Source organism: Prionailurus viverrinus, chromosome B1 (assembly GCF_022837055.1).
Source record: "Prionailurus viverrinus isolate Anna chromosome B1, UM_Priviv_1.0, whole genome shotgun sequence".
NCBI lineage: Eukaryota > Metazoa > Chordata > Mammalia > Carnivora > Felidae > Prionailurus > Prionailurus viverrinus.
In genome coordinates, this window is record NC_062564.1 from 46,647,196 (window position 1) to 46,668,928 (window position 21,733).

General features: G+C 40.4%; 1 protein-coding gene across 13 annotated transcripts in view; it reads right to left on the reverse strand.

Annotated features, from left to right (window-relative positions):
* UNC5D (unc-5 netrin receptor D) overlaps positions 1-21,733 on the reverse strand; it is a 554,486-nt gene that overhangs the window by 105,674 nt on the left and 427,079 nt on the right. For 10 of the 13 annotated variants that reach the window (XM_047857027.1, XM_047857028.1, XM_047857029.1 and 7 more), the window contains 3 exons: positions 3,272-3,452; positions 2,223-2,390; positions 309-473 (listed from right to left, as the gene is read on the reverse strand). In XM_047857027.1, coding sequence (XP_047712983.1) covers positions 309-473; positions 2,223-2,390; positions 3,272-3,452 — 514 coding nt within the window. The remainder of the gene's footprint in view (positions 1-308; positions 474-2,222; positions 2,391-3,271; positions 3,453-21,733) is intronic. The other 3 variants (XM_047857031.1, XM_047857032.1, XM_047857030.1) reach the window with 1 other exon arrangement.

Sequence of the window (21,733 nt, forward strand, 5' to 3'; positions counted from 1 at the left end):
GTGGGTACTAAAAGAATTGCTAATCTAAAAGGTAATTTTAAACATTTTCTTAAATGAGTTCTCTAAAAACGTTACTGGTTCAATTAATAAGTACACTTGCTTATGGAAGTTCCAGTGAGAAAATATTTAAAATGACCCCATCTCTACTACAAATGTATTTGTCTACGTTTCTACTCTTTTCACTCATTTCCTTTTTGCTCTTGGCAAATGACTTTGCTTTCTGCTAACATATTTAAGCAAATGAATGGTCACCATGTTTCCTTTCATATTGTGGACAAACATTGAAGATGTGAAGCAGAAGGTGTTACCTAGAATGCAGAGACCATCTGTGCAGTTTTCAGATTCCTGGCTGAGCCCTTCACAGAATTTGCCCCCGTTTCTTGGGGGTGGTGCCGTGCACTCCCGGATCCGCAAATGCTCGCACTCTGGGCTGCAGACTGACCATTCACTCCATACTTCCCAGCTCCCATCCACTTTAAGAGAAACAAATGGAAGCCTTGTTAGAATGAATCGGGCAGCTGTCAGGAGACTCACCCCAGGACTGCTGTTGTCCTTAAAGCTGGATTTTAAAGAAATCACCACCACCATAAAAAACAAAATAATTCTGCTTATCTTCTCTCCTTGATTTCCTTCCTAAAGACGGAGGCTAACAAAAGCGGTGGTGTAATTCTCTTGCTATTTCAGGAGACCAGTTACTGAATTTAGGCAAGCATTCGCATTATCAGTGCTCTTGGATTGGCTAATAATGTCATTACCCATTCCATTCTCAGTCTTTCATGCCCAGCTGTGTCTTAGATGGACGGATAAAGTGTGTGCAGTAACCACTAGTAATCGCCGCTTCCTTGTGGGTTGACAGTTTAGAACTAGACAGTAGTAGGAACTATCTTTAAGCCCTAAAAGCCCTAAACAATAAAAAGTTAAACCTATATGTATTTTGACAGTATTAAAGTAAAACAGGTCAGTCAAAGCCCCAAGATACCAGGACTTAACATAAATAGAATTTCATGGGTCATGGATTGCTGCTGTATGTAGAAACGAACAAACTAATTTTAATTCCACTAAAAATTGACCCTAGAGATAATGGCAGCTGTTTGAGGCAATTGTCCCTTTACCTCCTAGGAATAGTCCAACCATGCTTATGTGGGTTAAGATCGTGCAATTTTTAATCGAGAGCAATTAGTCAAGAAAAGGGTAACAAAAAAAAAAAAAAAAATACTGAACTTGAAAGCAAAATGTCCAAGAACTTGTCTTGAGTGTGTTCACTTATTGGCTCCTCAGCAATCCCTTTGACTTACTTTACTATTTCTGTCAACTGGGGGATAAGAAAACTCACAACACAGAGTTAAATGACATTGCATTTATAAAAGTAGCTTGCACAGTACCTGGCACGTAGTAAGCACTCAATAAATGTTGACTGAATAGGAGTTTGGAAGGAAACTCCAGGAATAAGCTGTTGGTGAGAGCCTCAGCTTAGCTTTCAGTGGAAGTAGATCTGAAATTTTAAAGACCCGAGGCTCTAGCCTAGCATCCTTGGAGTTAATGTTTTATAATGCACGGGAGGCCTAGGATCAATTTGTTTCTCAGTGGGAGGACATGCTTTCCATAAAGAAAGTCATCTCCATCTCATCTACTCCTCATTGTATAAATTGGGCTAGAGCCAGGAAGAGATGAACAAAAGAGCTTATAAAAGCCATATTTGGTAAAGGAAGTGTCTATTCAGAAAGGAAGGCGAACATAGGCCAAATGCAAAATAGCAACTCTGTGATACTGTACAATCTCTGCTGGTTTTACTGTCAACAAATACAAAGCTGATAAGGTGAGTTGATTGGTAATTGATGATAAAGGGTCAGATGTCTGCTACCTGCTTTGTGCTCACAGACAACTCAATCCCTGCTAGTTATTGTGCCATCAGAGGGGAGAACCCAAGGAGAGAAGCAGATGGCTCAGCCCCACCAAACACGGCTAGTAAAGAGACACTTCAGAGCATGATGGCTTACTGATGGTGAGTGTCCAGGATCATCTATATATATGTCCCCCAGTGGAGGTATTTCACCCACGTTCTTGCTATTATAGTGAGTTCCACATTAGCACTTTGGACAAAGGCTGCATTCTGAGAACGTGGGAGAGGATAACTTTGGGAAGGAAGGTTATATTCAGTGCTTCACACCAGCTTAATCGTGTTGGTGGATGAGAAGGGAAAAGGGAATCTACACATATCTCACCAGGACAAAGAGAAGTGCACGTTATTTTCTGCACTGACATTCCCTCACAAAAGGCCCCACCATTGAGAGGAGCTGGGTTGGTGCAGGTCCGGGAACGTTTCTGCCATCCTCTACCACAGCGAACATTGCAGGCTGACCACTCTGTCCAGGAAGACCAGCCTCCATTCACTGAGAGAGAAAAATGGGGAGGGGAGAAAAAAAGGAGAGAGGTTTTTACTGATTGCCTACTATGTGCTAGCCACTGTGCCAAGGTGTTGTGAGTTTGGCATCCAGGGACCAAGAGACCCTGCAGACCCACACTGGCCACTCGATCATGGGACAACAGTGGGGCTTACCTCATCTCTGTCCCTCAGTCTACTCATCTGACACAAGAGGGACACAGGATTTTCTTTGTCGGGAATTAGGAAAAATAGGATGAATTCATCAACCTATCTCTAAAGCACTTGAAAATCTAGAGTACAGGCAGAAAATATCAGCATTTGAATTTCTATTACTTAAAATGCTTCAAAACCCAATCCCAGGACTCTTCGACTGTGGAGGGGAATGACTTTACTTAAATAGCCGGGAAGTTTTGTTTTGTTTTGTTTTGTTTTTTAATGTAATACCTGAGACATTCAGCAAATAGTGATGTGTGCTTTTGAGGCATTTCCTATGCCAGGAGAGAAAACTGCCCACAGCAGGTCTGGGGAGGCTGGGGGTGGATGCTGGGTTTGGGAGGGCTGGGAAGCAGAAGTTGCCCACCTCAATTCTTTTCAAATATAAACACAGTGGGAGAAAAGAAACTTTTAAGATTAGTTTTAAAAGACAGGGATCGGAAATGTCACTGTCGGAGGGATCGGGAATGTCACTATCTCGTGGACGCCCCATACTGGAGGTGAGAGCAAACACAGTACTAGCAATAGGGACGTGTTCTCACCTACCAAATGGGAGAGGCAGGAGAGAGCACAGTAGTGGATGACCCCTGAAGTCCTTTCAGCTCTACACACTGAAATCCCTCTACTTTGCTTTCCGTCCTCCCTATCCATTCCTGGCGTTTGGGCTGGTCTTACCATAAACCACCACCGTGGCTGACAGGCTCCTCCTCTTGGCCACGATGTTGGCTGCCATGCAGGTGTAATTGCCGGAGTCGGAGAGGCGCGCCTGCCGGATGATGAGGTTGTGGTCAGCCCTGGTATCAATGTTTTCATCTTGCTCAGAGTCAATGGGCTCCTCATTTTTCAACCATTCCACCTATAAGAAGAAATGAATGTTCACTTTACCAGTCATTTGTAAACAAAACAAGCAAAAAAAACAACAAACCTCTTTTCTGGAATTGGAAGGTGGGTAGTTCCTGCGTATGGGAGGGAGACAGACGTTCCTAACCTCTAGAGCCACAGCAGTGCTTTTTTATTTCTCTTTATTCCATTTCCCATCCCTTTTATTTAGCAAATTTGGTATATTCAGGAAATGAACACTCAAGTTAATAAACTGGAGGCAGGAAAGGAACATAAATACCTACTGACTTTGACCCATTTTTAAGAAACGCGGTGGAAGAGAGAAAAGAGGTGACTACAATTAGGTCATTTCATTATATTTCATCTTAGTGCAAACTCTGATGGTAATGACTACGTGTCTATAACAAGCCCAAAATGTAGCTCACAAAATCAACACATCCATGCAGAACTTGTACTTTGTGCTGAGAGGATATTATGCTGTCAGACAAGGTTTCATGTCCATGTTTGCATTTGAACAAATTTTAAGAAAGGTGTGATAATGTATAAAAGGCCAATGTAATACACATTTGGGCAATCACAGGCAATTAAATTCAAATCTCAGTGTTCTCTAGTTTTGGAGATACATATCTTTGGTGATCAATTGCGTTACTCTTTCAATGATGCAACAGACAGTGGGTTAGATGCCTGGCACATTTGATGACCAGCCTCTCTTCTGGAGGAGAGGACTTTTAATACCCTCTGGGCACAAGCTACTTCCATCTTGATTTATTTTCTCTAGATCACTCCTGGATAACCTGTTTTCCTCTTTCTAGTTCCACTTCTATCCTACCCTTGGCGTTATACTAACTAGTATAAAGTGATTATTTAACATTACTACAGTTATTATGATAGAGATAATATCATCCCTTCTATGCCTAGATGATATTATCTTCCCTTCTAGGCACAGAAGGGATGATATTAGGTGGGGACGGTATATTAGCAGTCCTATAACGGATATGATGAAGGCCAGGAAGATATACACTATAGATATTTGATAATTATAGTATTAACCATAATCTAATGAGTCGAAATCACTTGACTTTAATTATCATATTCAGCCCATTCTAGTCCTTTTTGTGTTCATTCAGAGGCTAGACTTATGGCTAACAGTGAAATTAATAGAACTGCCATGGTAAGCATGGTTGACAGGTTATTTGTCCATGAGGCTCAGGGTAGAGGCAGGAGGAGAGCTATTTCCAGGTCAAATGATGAGAATGCAATGGCGACTAGGAAAAATTGGACGGAGAAAGGCAGGTGGGCTGATCCTATCGGGTCAAATCCGCACTTTTAAGGACTTGCTTTTTCTGCATCGACATTTAATTGAGGCAGTCATACTACCCCTTCACTTTCCTTCAGCACCTAGAGAAGACACAGATGGAACCTACTGCTCCTCTAGCCCCTCATCCTCGCCCAGCTGGGGTGTTCCACACTTAGTGCCCCTATTTTATCAGGCAAGCCAGTTTCACCCAGAACAAACCGCCTTCCTTCCTCATTCTGTCCTCTGCTTCCACATCCAAACATCTCCACTTCCTAGTGTCATCTTGGTAGCACTACATGTATCTCATTTGACAATAAACATTTAGCTCCAGCTACCAGCATGTGGTATATACACAGACATTGAACAGATGCATTATAACCATAATTTAACCCAGAAAGCAAGAGCGGTGGCTACACCAAAGAGACATCACACAGAAGGAAGCATATGCACTGGGAGATTTTGCATCATACCCTGCCCACCACTGGTGAAGATAACTGAAAGTTGGTTTTAGTGTAAGATGCCTCATTCCTGGGTGTCTGGGAGGCTCAGTCAGTTGAGCGTCCGACTTTGACTCAGGTAATGATCTCACTCACTGTTTGAGGGTTTGAGCCCCACATCAGGCACTCTGGTGTCGGCACAGAGCCTGCTTCAGATCCTCTGTCCCCTCTCTCTCTGCTCCACCCCCGCTCACGTTCCCTTGCTCTCAAAAATGAATATTAAAAAAAATAAAGATACCTCATTCCTGTTTAAATCCAAAGAATTCTAATTTACCAATAAACAATGGGCAACAGTTGTAGAACAATTTGTAGAACAATTTGTAGAACAAATTGTTTATCAGTCTCTAATAAAAAGGGATTTACCTGTGATAAGAAAACCTATTATGGGGCGCCTGGGTGGCTCAGTCAGTTAAGCTTCTGACTTTGGCTCAGGTCATGATCTAGCGGTTCATGAGTTGGAGCCCCGCACTGGGCTCTATGCTGACAGCTTGGAGCCTGGAGCCTGCTTTGGATTCTGTGTCTCCCTCTCTCTCTGCCCCTCCCCCATTCATGCTCTGTCTCTGTCTCTCTCTCAAAAATAAGTAAACATTAAAAAGAAAGAAGAAAACCTATTATGATCTTTATAATGAAATTTACCCCAAGTACCGCTCCATTAATGAGAGTTTAAAATACCTAAAATCATCACCATCCAAAAGCTACCCTCGAAGAGGTCAATTTTAGAAAATAAAATGGCACACAACAGCCAAAAGAAGTCTCAGAACAGCTTTTACTATCAAGAGGGGATGAAAAAGGAATGTGGTGCAGGGCCAACCATGAAGTAAAGAAGAAAGCCTGATCACCACCCCCAGGAGTTCCTGGAGGGCTCAGCCATGTTCCAGCCTGGATGGGAAGGTGCTAATAATGACCCCAAGCCCAAAAGCACTGCTCAGTGTGACAAAGCAGGACAGTGGAATGGATTTTAAAACACACCTGGCCACCAGTCTGTGGCAAAATGCCCTCCATTACCCACTGACACTCATATTTTGCAGTCATTCATTTATTTATCTGATGAATATTCAAACACGCACTGAATGTCAGAGGTGGTCTTGAGAATTGGGTAAAATGAGATCAACAAAACCCTCATTGCCTCTTCTTACATGGATCTTATGGTTAATGGGTAAGATGGAAATAAAGAAGTCAATCTACATCGCCACCAGAAAACAAGAGCTGGGAGTAACACTGTCACCAATATCTGGGATGAAATGCTTACTGTAAGGCCAAGAGGAATGGACTTTTACAATCACCATCATGGCTATGACACTGGAAAGAACAAACTGGTCTGCTTAAATTAGGTCTGGGAGCTTCTGTTCCACTCTACTGTCCTAGTTCAGAAACTCTGAGTGTAAACTGCCTGGTTTTCTGATTGCTAATTGCCTTACTCTTGCTATTTGTGGTACCTACAAAGCTGCTCCCTCATGTCCCCACCCACGTCTTCATTTACCAGAGATCCCCACAAATAGCTGGTCAGTATGTTGGGCAAATCTGACCCATAAGCAAATTACTTCCAGAGAGTTAACAGCCAGAAAGGGCTCTGGAGACCAAAACCAAAAGAGTCCTAGCACCTGAAAATAAAAGAAAGCCCTTTTTTTTTTTTTAATAATAACATTTATTTATTTTTGAGAGGGAGAGACAGAGCACAAGTGGGGGATGGGCAGAGAGAGAGGGGGACACAGAATCCGAAGCAGGCTCTAGGCTCTGAGCTGTCAGCACAGAGCCCAATGCAGGGCTTGAACTCACGAATCCCGAGATTATGCCCTAAGCTGAAGTTGGATGCACAACAGACTGAGCCACCCAGGTACCCCATCAAAGAAAGCCTTCCTGAAGGAATTTCAGCTCAGAGGAAATTAAAACCACCATAACCAAGTAGAGGTTTGGCTTCAAATTGAAAACTTATATAAAAATAAACCATACACAAAAGTAAATAGCCAACAGACTAGGAAAATATTTGCTAAAAGTCTGGAAGAAAGGAAAAAATATGACCCAAGGAACCTTAATCTCAATAGCTCGAGCTCTCATAAATTGATCATTTTTTTTTTCTTTGGTAAAAAGGATTTTTTTTCCTTTTTTTTTTCTGTATTTTTCCTTTTTTTCCCGTATTTGCATCCTTGGTAATACAGCATAAAGATAAAGGAAAAAAGAGATACATGGTAATTAGAAATTGAGTAATTATCCTACACAACTAATAGAAAAGTTAGACAATGTAATGAAGTTTTCCTACCGAAATGCCAAAGAGTAAAATTATACACACATACATAGACACACACATACATATAGTTTTTATTTTTGTGGTTTGATCTTTGCTCACCTTACAGAGAATGGGGCATTTCTGCTATTGCTTCTCTACCATTATCCCCTTTCTTAGCAACCCCTTTCAGTAGCAGCCTCTACCTGGGCTGTCTGCTGCTTCCGTACTTGCCTCCACAGTTGATTGTCCACAAAGGGATCAGATCATGTCACTTTCTGGGTCTAAATCTTTCAATGGTCTTGCATCCCACTTAGAACAAAATCGCAAATCCTTACACCAAGGCTAACAAAGTCCTTCTCAGTCTGGCCCCCCAATCAGTTCTCCACCTCAGAATCCCCAAGTAGCCCCTGCTCACTCTACTCCAGCCCTACTGAAATCCTTCATGTCCTAGAATGCTCAAAGCAAGTTCCCAACTCAGGGCCTTAACACATGCGGATTCCTCTGCCTGGAAGGGCTTTCCCACAGGCACCCCATGGCTCAATTTCACTTTCCATTCAGGTCTCAGAGCAAAGTTACCTCCTCAGGTCTTGCCTAACAGTCCTTTTTATTGTAGCAACCCCCCTCTCCTCTCTACTGCTCGCCCTGTCCACTTCAATCTTCTTCCTAATATTTATCTCCATCTGATAGTCTTTTTTTTTTTAAGTTTGTTTATTTATTTATTTGGGGAGAGACAGAGATAGTATGAGTGGGGGAGGGGCAGAGAGAGAGGGAGAGAGAGAACCTCAAGCAGGCTCCCTACTGTCAGCAATGAGCCCAACACAGGGCTCAAACTCACGAAGCCGCGAGATCATGACCTGAGCTGAAAGCAAGAGTTGGATGCTTAACCAACTGAGCCACCCAGGCGTCCCTCCATCTGATAATCTTAAAGATAGTAATGCTTTATATGTTCTCATTATTATGATCCCAGGAATTTACTAAGAAAGTATTGGGGCTACAAATGAGGATTTAGTTATTTTTCTCATTACTGTAAATTCTCTTTCTTTCTTTCTTTTTAATATAATCGTCAAATTGGTAACATACAGTGTGTAAGGTGTGCTCTTGGTTTTGGGGGTAGATTCCTGTGGTTCATCGCTTACATACAACACCCAGTGCTCATCCCAATAAGTGCCCTCCTCAATACCCATCACCCATTCTCCGCTCTTCCCCCCTCCCATCTACCCTCAGTGTGTTCTCTGTATTTTAGAGTCTCTTATGGTCTGCCTCCCTCCCTCTCTGTACAAACAAGGATTTAAACACCATAAATTGTTTTTGGTGGAGAAAGGGAGGGAGGGGGAGAGGGAAGGAAGAGGAAAAAAGAAAAACGTGTGCCAAAGCCACACATCAAATAGAACTTTGTTTAAATTAATTATGATTCAAAAACATGATTTCATGTTACATAGACATGAAAAGTCATGATTTTAACTAGTGAAAACAGAAAAAGCTCCTCATATATGAAGAGTCAAAATTAGATGTTTAGTGTTGATACAAAGTTATAAAACAAACATACATATACTTAAAAAAAATGACTGGAAGAAAATGTAGTATGTTTACAGGTGCTTTAGGAGAACACTACAGGTAACCGCTCTTTTCTTCCTGGTGGTTAATTGTGGCACATTCAACGAAAAGCTGTTTAGTGATCTGAAAAAAAATCACGTTAGCTTAAAAAAAGTCTCATTTAATTACCATGTGGCACAGTGGTTTTCAAATTTATATTTAACCCTGGAATGTTTCCTTAGTTCAATGCTCCTATGAAAGCACAAGATGAAAAATAGATAAGGAAATTTCTTATAACTGATGAAGAGCCACAGATGTGAGGGACCCTTAGCTGTTTTACCATGGCCATTCCCAGACCACTGTTTGCAGAACTCCAGGAGAGATCATTCATGTCCTTCCCTATGACAATCATGCCCTATAGAGATGTTCAATGTACCACCATATAAGTTGAACCCCCCGTACAATCGACCCCCTACCCACCCACCCACTCACCTACATGTACTATGGACGTATACAATGGTCTGCTGCTGGGACTCCCCACGTAATAGCTTGAAAAACACTGACAAAGGATGAATTAGGGATCATAGTTACATATACACGTTGTGGTGTACTTAGTGTTTATGGTGTCATGACTGAGGTCTCTCAATCCAATTATGTTTATAAATAAGCAGTGCATTAGTAGACTTCTAACTGTGGGCCCGTTTTTTATCTGTAAACTAATAGTTTATCCATTAAATGGACGGCAGGATCTTTATGAGGAAATCAGTTTGGTGTTTTCCGGGCTTATAAAAATGACAAATTGCTTTTGGATTTATGCTTTTGTCACTTAAAGAAATTTTAAAACATTTTTGATGAGCTAAGTGCTCCTAAATGGAGAATAGTTTAATAAATAAGATAGAAAAAGCACTCCCTACACCAGAAGTTGCAAACTCAAATGTTCCTAGGGGCCAAGGAGGGAACATAAATTACTGAAGTGGCCCTGGGTGCAAGACATCCATGTGCATTGCTTGCATATTAAAGACAAGGGGCTGTTCTTCATTTCCACAAAGGGATGAGCTCATGCTCATTTGTCTTAAAAAATGTTATTTCTTTCTGTCTCCTTTTGTTTTCCCACTTTAGGGAGAGACATGGGTATTAAAAAAATAATAATAATAATAAAACGAGTGCAGTAAAAATGACAATGACCTCATTGTTGCTTAAAAATCTCTTGCTTTTGGGGTGTCTGAGTGGTTCGGTCAATTAAGCGTCCAACTTTGGCTCAGGTCATGATCTCAGAGCTCATGGGTTCGAGCCCCGCGTTGGGTTCTATGCTGAAATCTCAGAGCCTGGAGCCTGCTTCGCATGCTGTGTCTCCCTCTCTGTCTGCCCCTCCCTCCTCTCTCTCTCTCTCTCTCTCTCTCTCTCTCTCTCACACACACACACACACACACACACACACACGCACAAACATTAAAAAATTAAGGGGTGCCTGGGTGGCTCAGTTGGTTGAGCGACCGACTTTGGTTCAGGTCATGATCTCACGGTTTGTGAGTTCGAGCCCCGCATCGGGCTCTGTGCTGACAGCTCAGAGACTGGAGCCTGCTTCTGATTCTGTGTCTCCCTCTCTCTCTGCCCCTCCCCCACTCATGCTGTGTCTCTCTCTGTCTCAGAAATAAATAAACATTAAAAAAAATTTTTTTAAAGAGAAAAATTAAAAAAAAAAATCTCTTGCTTTTAACGTATCACGGTAGAGGTCAAATTTCTGGAGTATTCCGTCTCAGTGTCAGGATGTATGGGGAAGTGGTGGCCATTTATGACAAAATGTAGATTACATGACCCAAGCAAAGGTGCAGCCACCAGTCACGTTCAGACTGTTGCAACCAGTGTAACCAGGGCTTCAAATTTTCAGGGGAAAATGGGGATGTATATTTTAATGTATTACTTCTTTCTTTCTTTTTTTTTTTAAGATTTTTTAAAAAGTTTATTTATTTTGAAAGAGGGGCAGAGGGGTAGAGAGAGATGCAGAGAGAGAATCCCAGACAGGGACGTGGGGCTCGAACCCATGAACCATGAGATCATGACCTGAGCGGCAGTCAGACACACGACTGACTGAGCCACCCAGGTGCCTCACTCATGTATTATTTCTTGATTCTAACCTGATGTCTCAAAATATATTGTGAGGGCCAAACAAAATATATTCATGAACTAGACTCACTCCCTCTTCTCCATAGATACACACCAGCTTTCTGGCCCCTCGTGCACATTACCACAAAGAGGAGTTCAATCTCCGTCACTCAAGTTCATTTTATTTCATTAACTCTGCCTCCCCCATCATTCTAACATGTTATGGTTCAGATGCATCAGAGGCCACTCTCAAGGCTTTCTCAGAGAAATGTCTGACCAGTATCATAAGGGCATGAATATTGAGTCAGATTATTTTGCAAGAGCTTGCCAGTGCTGGAGGGCCCTAATTATGCGCTTAACGAAAGCCACACAAATTTTCAAATTAGCATTATGGGATCAATACATTGACTACCTTGAGGCTAAGGGACATTTGTATCACTAAAGTCAAATGACCTCGTGCTAAGAGGTCATCTCTTTGACAGAGAGGCTTACCAGTGCAGAAGGTTATTGGAGGCATTCACCCCTCAGAGAAACAATTCTTCACATGCTTCTCCTTATTTGGTATAGATGGATAATCCCAGTTAGGAGTGTGTGAAGAAACTAGTTACTTAGACTTAATGAGCTTATGGATTTGCAGGATGCCTGCATCTATTAGCATAGTGTTATGTACAGATGGCCTGCAATTTGCAGATTTTTCCAGTTTATAAACAAATCTGGAAAAGCAGACCATCAAAGACAATTAGATTTCATGCCAGATAGCAGGTTCCTGATCAGTCATTCCGGTTAGCCAGGGACCCAAGGTATGGAATCCACAAGCCTACAGATGTTCTCAACAATAGGCAGCAAGGAGTAATTGGATGGGGAAGGGACCTCTTTAGGAAGAATAATGGATTGAGGCTTTGTGGGAAGTTAATCTTATTCAAGACCTGGGTTATAGGTGAAAATGGCTGCATGAGACCTAACATTTCACCTCTTCTGACCTTTGTCAAAGACATTTATGTATATATACACATAAACCTTATACTTAAATGTTTATTTCCATCAGACAGTAGTTAGAATTCTAATGCTCGCGTTCTTCTTCTTAATATTCCAAAAGAGAATGAGAAGGCAGTTTTTATTAACCTTTAAGAAATGTAAAAAAAGGAAAAAGAAAAAGAAAAAGAAAACCAGACCAGAAAGAAAAAAATCCATTTTAATAGGCAAGCTCTCTTCCCAGACAGGATCCCAAACCTCTTCTCCTTTGAATTCTAGATAACATCAACCTGACACTTTTCCTTCATATCCCAGAGAAAATGCCAATGAGGACCCATTTGTTGATAGCATCTACCAAGTATTCCTATCCTCCAATTCCAGCCATCTCTCTCAGGATTTGCTAGACTGGTTATGAGATCGAGTTGCTCATATATACTATAGATGTAACCTCAGATTTATGAGCTTTGAAGGTTCTCCATTTAGCTATTCATTGCCTGTGATCATTTTCTTAACAATACCACCCAGTGGCACTCTAAGAACATGAACAATGTTTTAAATATTCTTAGGTCTTGCATAGAACTTTCTCCTGAGGATGTTCAATGGCACCTATTGAACACATTTTCTAGCTCAAACTGATGTGCCTACAAATATAGAGAGTGGTGTGATTCGCATACACACATAAAACTTCAAACTACATCGTGGAGTAGGGTCAAAAGAGAAGAATAGCCTTGTTTTAGATCCCAGGGTTGAACACAGACCTGATCTAGAGAGACATTTTTGGTGCAGTTGTTCTTAAATATATTCTGAGAGCTACTTGATAATTGCTACATATGGTCTTACGTCGAATTTCAGGTATTTGCTCCGAAGTATGGATTACATCAGAGGAATCAATGTTTCTTTCCTCCCTACTACATCTAAAGATGGCTTGGGAAGGCAACCTTGTCCAATAAGACAGGGTGGAGAGACAGACTACCTTAGGGAGTAGGAGACACAGAGCCAAGGAAATACTGGATGGCTGGAGCAACTTCCAACGCGTTCATTCTCTTCGTAACCTCTCAAACTTTCTGTGAAGTTACCATCTTACAAAATGACAAGCGTGATGACTTCTGTGAGAAAATGAACAGAAAGCAAAGGAATTCATTCTATCTGGTAAGGGACTAAATTGAGATGGCATCTAAGGATAGAGAGGTGGAAGAGAGTAGAGCAGACAGAGGTAAAGACAGGGTTCCATAGGAACTAAAGGGAAGGCTCTGGACTTCCACCTCTTAGGAAATTGGTCTAGCCAGTAAATTTCTCATTTACTTTAAGTCACATTCATCAGTGAGTATTTCCCAGGCATTTCTTCTGCAATCACTAACACTATACATGTGTTGATATAATCCTCAGAAGGTCTCCATGATATGACCAACATTTTTATCACCTCCATTTTACAGATATAGAAAAAGAGATGTTAAGTACCTTGCCCAGGGTGATACAGGGTAGTCAATGGCAAGGCCAGAATTGGAATCCCAGAATTGCCTGCAACCACTGTGCTTAGTCATCCATATCACTTTCAAGATTTCGGTAGAATGACCATATGCTATTTGCAAAATTACATCAAAACATAGAGGATTGCCACCATGGAAGATAATTTTGAAAATATATGTCAGGATTTCATGATCATTCCTAAGGAAGAGCTGCAAATATTTTCTTGATAAAAGCCACATTGTTAGAGTGTATTGCCTCCTAGAGGGCTGATTTAAAAATTTTTTTTTCAACGTTTATTTATTTTTTGGGGGACAGAGAGAGAGACAGAGCATGAACGGGGGAGGGGCAGAGAGAGAGGGAGACACAGAATGGGAAACAGGCTCCAGGCTCCGAGCCATCAGCCCAGAGCCTGATGCGGGGCTTGAACTCACGGACTGCGAGATCGTGACCTGGCTGAAGTCGGACGCTTAACCGACTGCGCCACCCAGGCGCCCCAAGAGGGCTGATTTAAAGGACAGCTCTCATTTGACTGTGTACATTCTGGTTATATTATACTCACTAACAGGTCAGAATGTGGCTGGGATTATTCTGACATCAAAAATTACTCAATATTTGTCCACGTATATAACTCAAGAAAAGTTATGGTTAGCCCTCTCAAAGCGATCTGGTGTTTTATTTGCTTTTATGGCCATAAGCAGAAGTGAGTGGAGCACATAGTCCATGAAATCAGGCTGTGATGATATAGCCTGCAGTCTTAAAATATTTAAGAAGGCCAGCTGTATCTAAGTCTGTTGGGTGACGTGTAGAAAAGCATTCGCTTTCCTGAGAAAAGGGCTAGATACTTCTGGCCTTTTCCCTGTTTGAGCACGAATGGGATTCTAAAGACATGACAGCCATCTTGTGACCATGAAGAAAAGGCAGGAACTCACAGAAGTCTTGGTCATGGTCTTTGTATTCACAAGTGAACACACTGAGATCTAATACATTATCTCATTTGATCCTCAGAACTCTAAGGTAGGCAAAGAAAAACTTTTCGTCCCATTCCACAGGTTATAGAATTTGCCTAACAGAACATCCTAGGAAAATAGAACCAGAACCATAGCCTTCAAATACTTACTCTGCCACAAAACATTGGCCATTTTCTTGTATCTTTTATTGACCACATAAAAGTACCGCTCTTTAACATTTCCCACAATTTGACTTGGCATTCTTGAATAAGTCTTAACTGGGACTCTCCTATTGTGTACAGTGACATTCCTCAGCTCATAATGGAGCGTATGGTCTTCTAAGGTTAGGTTAGGCCATTACTTGCTTTGCTACTTTCAGATTAGGTGTCACCTGTCTTCCCCTCTCAAGCTTTTCTAGCTCAAGGAAGTCCTTGATAAGACTTCCTTCAAGTTATTTATAACAGTACTATTAGGTTTCCCCCTTTGTCTTCCTTTACTTGCCAGGCTGTATAGATTGATTCTAAAGCCACCTACACTGCAGTGTCTTCAATTTAACTCCACTTATCTGATTATGCATCACAAAAGGAAGCAGGAATTCAGCTTAATTGTGAAAATACAGCAGCAGAACCAGGCAAATGATAGAAAGCTAATGATCACAGATTGAATGGCACTCACTGATGCTGAATGAAACGACAGATGTGCGTACCTGTGTAGAAACCTGAATTCTGATGATGGAGTTTCATGTTCTGACACTGTAGGTCTCCTGTCAGATCAGTATCGTCCTTCAACTTCCCCTTAGTTATGAAAGTCAGCCACAGTCTCATGTTATTTTTTTTAATTCATTTTGACAGGTAAATGGTCTCTGAGAAAGTGAACACCCTGATCCACTGTTTACTGACACTGTAACACCGTCACGAGGGAAGAATGAGCCTTGTATACATTAATGTAAAACATTTACAAGAATGATGATCAGAGGCAGAAGACAACATTGAGCACACTTGGCATCAATAGAAGAACAGGGAGGGAGACACAATGGGCAGGTGATTTGTAAGGGAAGGCATATGCTACCATTTGCTTTTCAGCTGTGTTTTCGATAGTGCAGTCCATCCTACTTTTTGCTAATTCTACCTTTGCTCATTCCCATCTGGTAGGGAAAAAGGAATTCTGGGTTTGAACCATTGATGATGCAACATCTAGAAGATGCTTCCAAAGCGTGATATCCCAAGGAGTGATCAGAAACATAGTGTAACGTGCCATCTCATTTTAAAAGACTATTTTAGGATGGCAAGAACTCTCTAACAAGATTACAAAGAGCTGGCATTCAGAGAGACTCAAAACTGTTTCCGTCTTCACATTTCCTCCCATAATTTCTGGTAGGTAAATAAGGTTTAAAGGTGGTGGCTGCGACACTCTCAACAATAGCCAAATTATGGAAAGAGCCTAAATGTCCATCAACTGATGAATGGATAAAGAAATTGTGGTTTATATACACAATGGAGAACTACGTGGCAATAAGAAAGAATGAAATATGGCCCTTTGTAGCAACGTGGATGGAACTGGAGAGTGTGATGCTAAGTGAAATAAGCCATACAGAGAAAGACAGATACCATATGGTTTCACTCTTATGTGGATCCTGAGAAACTTAACAGAAAACCACGAGGGAGGGGAAGGAAAAAAAAAAAAAAAAGAGGTTAGAGTGGAAGAGAGCCAAAGCATAAGAGACTCTTAAAAACTGAAAACAAACTGAGGGTTGATGCGGGGTGGAAGGGGGGGGGGTGGATGATGGGTATTGAGGAGGGCACCTGTTGGGATGAGCACTGGGTGTTGTATGGAAACCAATTTGACAATAAACTTTATATATTGAAAAAAAATAAAGGTGGTGGCTGCGAGACAGTAATTAACAGTTCCCTTTTTCTGTTCTTTGCTACCATGTAATGTATATTCAAGTGCTGAGAAAATAGCCAGCTTTTTAAGGATTAAAGCATTAAAGGCTCCAAATGTTCATATCATAAACTGGTTTTAAAAGCTGATATCTAGTTACATACAATTGGATAAAGATATACCAACACGTATCACTTACACATATATACACACCATTTGAGAAATCAAGTCTGCTCAGAATAAAAATGTCTACATCAGCCACAGTGAAAGGCTAATCATGTAATGATCTACAAAGGAAATGCATGGACAGGTATGGATTAGCTCAGCTTCCGTATACTGGGTGGCTGAGAAGGAATTAGCATAATCATAAATTTGTTCCAATTACAGAAGGCAATTATCAGAGACCAGCTACAGCATTATCAAAATGAAATCACCAAAGTGCATCTACATTCCAGGTAGACGCCACTGAGTTAATAGTGCTTAAAAAAAAAAAAAAGCTCTACACTCATTCATCTTTCATCTCTTTGATTACTATACACTCCATACAAGTTCCTTTCTAGCTGACAGACACAAAGCCACTATGAAAGAAGAAAAAAAAAATACATGCTGTAAGAAAAAATAAATCATGCCTAATATAATAACACCCTGTAAAGTCTAAAGCCTTGTATGGATAATTTCTCTAGATCAGTGGTTTCAGCTAGTGCTTTTTCAACTTTAGACTGTAATTCCCATCACCTCCTTTGTGTTCTCCCCAAAATATTGATTAGGAATAGAACTGTGACTAAACCTGTCATCATCTGCTCCAAACAAAAGTTCTTTGTGCAGAAACGTGGTGCTGTTTTGCTTGGGTCACTCCACTGCTGTTCATACTGTTTTCACTCTGCAAAAATGACGGAAATCCTAAATGGCCTTGTTAACCACTCCCAACCTACAAAGACTACAGGAGAGTCAAACCTATTTTATAAAGAGGGCAACAGATTTAGTCTCCAAATTTTAGAGCTGAAAAGACAAGTCAATCTAGTTAGCTGAGATTATACGTATCTATTAGAATGTGCCCAGCACTTAGGGGAACAGACATTAAAGAGTTAACTCAAGAGACGGCAGATTACAGAGAGAGACAGAAAGGTATTTCCACTGTGACTACATACAGTGGGTTGTACTGTTACAAAGGATGGTGAGCCCAGGGGAGCTGGAGGAGGGAAAAGAGGAAGGAAGGAAAGGGAAGGGAGACTAATGACATTTTACTCGTACTGATGGTCTGCTATGTATTAGACCATTCTAGGATCTTCTACATCTTACGCCAGTTGGTGAGTGGGACATCTTTAAGTATGTTTTTACAGTTAAAAAATAACTAAGCAGTCAAGAACTGAAATATTCAAACATGCTCAAAATTCTAGCATCTTCATCAGCAAGAAAACAAAATCTCCTTCCTTTCTTGAATTCTTTGGCAAATACTCATTTCTAAGTCATTACGAGCTTCCTTCCACCCCCACCAACTCACTGGAGTTGCTCCTGCTAAGACCACCAGTGATCTCCAAGTTGCTACATTCACTGAATGCACACTGTTTTGAATCCTTACTTAACTTTCAGGCATGCGAACATTCTCGCAATTTCTCTTCCTTTTTTGTTTTTTGTTTTTTTTAAATAATGCCACATGTTCTCTCTTCCTACCCTTCTGGCCAATCCTGTCCTGTCTCTTTTGTTGGCTTCTCCTCTATCCAAACATGTTGCATTTATTTATTTATTTATTTATTTATTTATTTATTTATTTATTTTTATAGCCCTCAGGATTAGGGCCCTCTCCACACCTCACTGTGCAGTGTCTTTGCATATCATATCACCAGACTCATGTGTCTTTCATGGATATACACTGGACATTTCCAAATCAGTACCTTCAGTTCACTGACCTTGAGCTATAGCCTCTTCTATTCAAATGCCTATTCAGCATCTATTTGTGTGTGCTTCGAAGATACTTTAAGTTCAACCTGTGGAACTGGATTTGAAATTTTTTTCTTGCAGAAGTAAGAAAAAGGCAGAAGATTTCTTTACGTGTTTGACATTACAATATTTGAACCTTACCATCTGAAAATACAGATTCACTGAAAAAATTGGGAGGGTTGGTGACATAATGATTTCACATTAAAAAGCACACTTGATATAATGTATAGAATATATGACACAAGGAGGGCCAGGCAAAGCTAGGGCAGAGAAACCCTTCAAAGACTATGATGGGTATGCACTAGGAGCCCTGATAAGAAGTGAAGGAGTAAAACAGAATGAATAGAAATTTGTGACTGATTTGATGTAAGACTTAAAGAGGTGGCAGTCAAAATATGGCACCTGTATTTCTGACTTGGACAAGTGATAGGGGACCAGATGAAAAGGGCATCTTTAGATGCTGTACTGATAGGCGTTGACTGAATATCACCTTGGTCCTAATATACAAAGAGTACTCTCAAATCAGAAAGAAACAGACAAACAAACATGGTAACAGAAAAATAAGCTGAGTACTTAAATAATTAATGCAGTGACACAGTTAAGTTTATGATGCAAATAAGGCATTGAAATAAACATTAAAATTTTTTTAAAATGTTTACTTTTGAAAGAGAGAGAGAGAGAGAGAGAGAGAGAGAGAGAGAGAGAGACAGGCAGAGAGAGGGAGACAGAGAATCCAAAGCAGGCTCCAGGCTCTGAGCTGTCAGCACAGAGCCCTATGTGGGGCTCGAACTGATGAACTGCCAGATGAGTCAAAGTCGGACTGAGTCAAAGTTTGCCTGAGTCAAAGTCGGACACTTAAGCGGCTGAGGCACCCAGGCGCCCCTGAAATAAACATAAACCCAGATCTCTCTTCAGCTTCAGACCAACATAGTCATCTGGTGCATATTTACTTCACAGGCTTCAGGATAAATTGTATCCAAGCCTATAGGCATACATAAAATCAAGCAGAAAGTGTAAGATGTGGGGGGCGGGGGCAAGGGGAGGGGAGTTAAGATACAACCATGAAGAAAAGCAGCATTTTAAGATCGCAAAAGGGAAAAAGAGACTGCAAAAATGCATCGTTGATATTAAGGTAAGACAGAAATCAGAAATATACGCATCATGGAAACCAAGAAAGAAAACATTTTAAGTAGCACTTAAAATTACCACTGAAGTAAAAGGTAAGGATAGAAAAATCCCAGGCTCCATTTCAACATGAAGCTCCTCCTTTAGCACGTTAACTAAAGAACATTACTCTACCTTTGTTAATGTAAATAACAATAATTATGATAAGAATAATGTTTTCCTCCTCTGTTCACTTTCCTCATTATTCCCTCAAATTTCTCCAAAGTTAACTGGCCACTTGAAAAATCAAATGGTATCTCTATCTCACTCCTTACAGTAAAACAAACCCCAGGTATAGAAGATATTAAAAATATAGTAAGAGAAGCCACAAAAATACCACAAGAAAGCATGGGTGAATATTCTGGTGATTTTAGACTAGAAAAGGATTTCCTGCATGGTATAAAAGCAAAAGCCACAAAGACTATTCAAATTAGAAGTTCAACATATCTAAAAAATGCCTTAAAGATAAACATAAAAAGATGTTTCAAACATATGACACAGTGTTATAATAATAAAATCAACGGAGATATTAAATTTGTTTTGAAATTTGGAAAGCATGATGCCTCCAATAAAAATGGATGCTACATACTATGTTCTACCAGTATGTACTGAATAAATATCAGCCTGCTTTGTAATATACATGGATCATCCTAAAATCAATAGGAAATACACTGTGGTGTCTGGGTGGCTCAACTGGTTAAGCATCTGACTCTTGATTTCGGCTCAGGTCATGAGCTCAGTTTGCGAGATCGAGCCCTGCACTGGGCTCTGTGCTGACAGCACAGAGTCTGCTTGGGATTCTCTCTTTCTCACTCACTCTCTCTCAAAATAAATAAATAAACATTAAAAAGATAAAATCAGTAGGAAACACAAATTCCTACAGAAAATGAGATAAGAATTTGAATAGATTATTTAGAGGAGAAAAATATACATGGAAACTCACATATAAAAAGTCTCTAATAATACAAATGAAAATATTACTGTTAGCTTAATACCATGGCAAATCCTGAAAATATGCAGGGTTATCAAAATTGTAGAGAAATACATGTTTTCATTTAGTTAGGCAATGGTCTAAATGAGTACATCCCTTTTGTGGGATCATCTGTCATTTTTACCAAAACCGAACATACTGACATTGTTTGATGTAAATTTCCACTGGTTTCAGTGGGAAAATCATCAGTTAAAATCCAGAGATATGGACTAAGATGATAATTATAGCCTTGTTTATAATAATGAAGAAACTGGAAACTTCAATTGGTCACTAACAGGTTAAATCAATTATGAGCATTTATTCACTGGAATACTACGGAAATATCAAAAAGAATGATGCAATTCTTAAAATACTCATAAATAAAATCATGAATAAATGGAAGGTAGTTCACCAAATGTTATTTGGGTGGCAGAATTTTCAGTGATCAAAATTTCTTTTTCTTTTTTTTTTAGGGTTTATTTATTTATTTTGAGAGAGAGAGAGGGAGAAAGAGCCAGAGAGTGAACAGGGGAGGGGTGGAGAGAGAGAACCCCAAGCAGGCTCTGAGCTGTCAGTGGGGAGCCCAACATGGAGCTTGATCCCATGATCCTGAGATCACAACCTGAGCTGAAATCCAGAGTTGGACGATTAACTGGCTGAGCCAGCCAGGTGCCCCATTTCCTTCTTTATAAATACCTACACTGCTGAAATTTTCAGTCTGAGCTAGTCAACAAAATTTCTGGCTCTCTCTTTTAAAAGTATGGTCTTAGGTCCTGGTCCTTTTTTCGTTTGGTGAGGTCATGTGACTGCAGAAGTCACTTGTCAGTTTCAGGCCTGAGTGTTTAATTTCCTGTTTTGAGACTCTTTTGACTTCTCTTTCTCCCTCTGCCACAGCAGCTCACAGTGTTTTTGAGAATGGCTATTCCATTAACCTTGGAGCTGCAGAAAGAGCATCATGAAGCTGAGCTCCTAGATGACATGTGACGGCCATGTAACACAAGAGAGAAATCAATCTTTGTTGTTTTAAGGCTATTGAGATTTCTAGTTGGTTGTTACTTTATCATAATCTAGTTTACCTTATTTTCTGCAACCCATGTTATGTTTTTAAACAGAAGGAAAAAGCTATTTTCATTAAACCAAGTTATGTTCCTCAAAATGTTTGTAACACTCCTGGTCTGAAAGAGGTAAACAAATTTTCTTAAATTGCATATCTTTTCCCCTGCCACAAACTAATACATTAACTAAAAAAGCAATCCATTTCTAGATGGCTAGCAGGCCAAGGGAGGGTGTCCCACATCGCATTT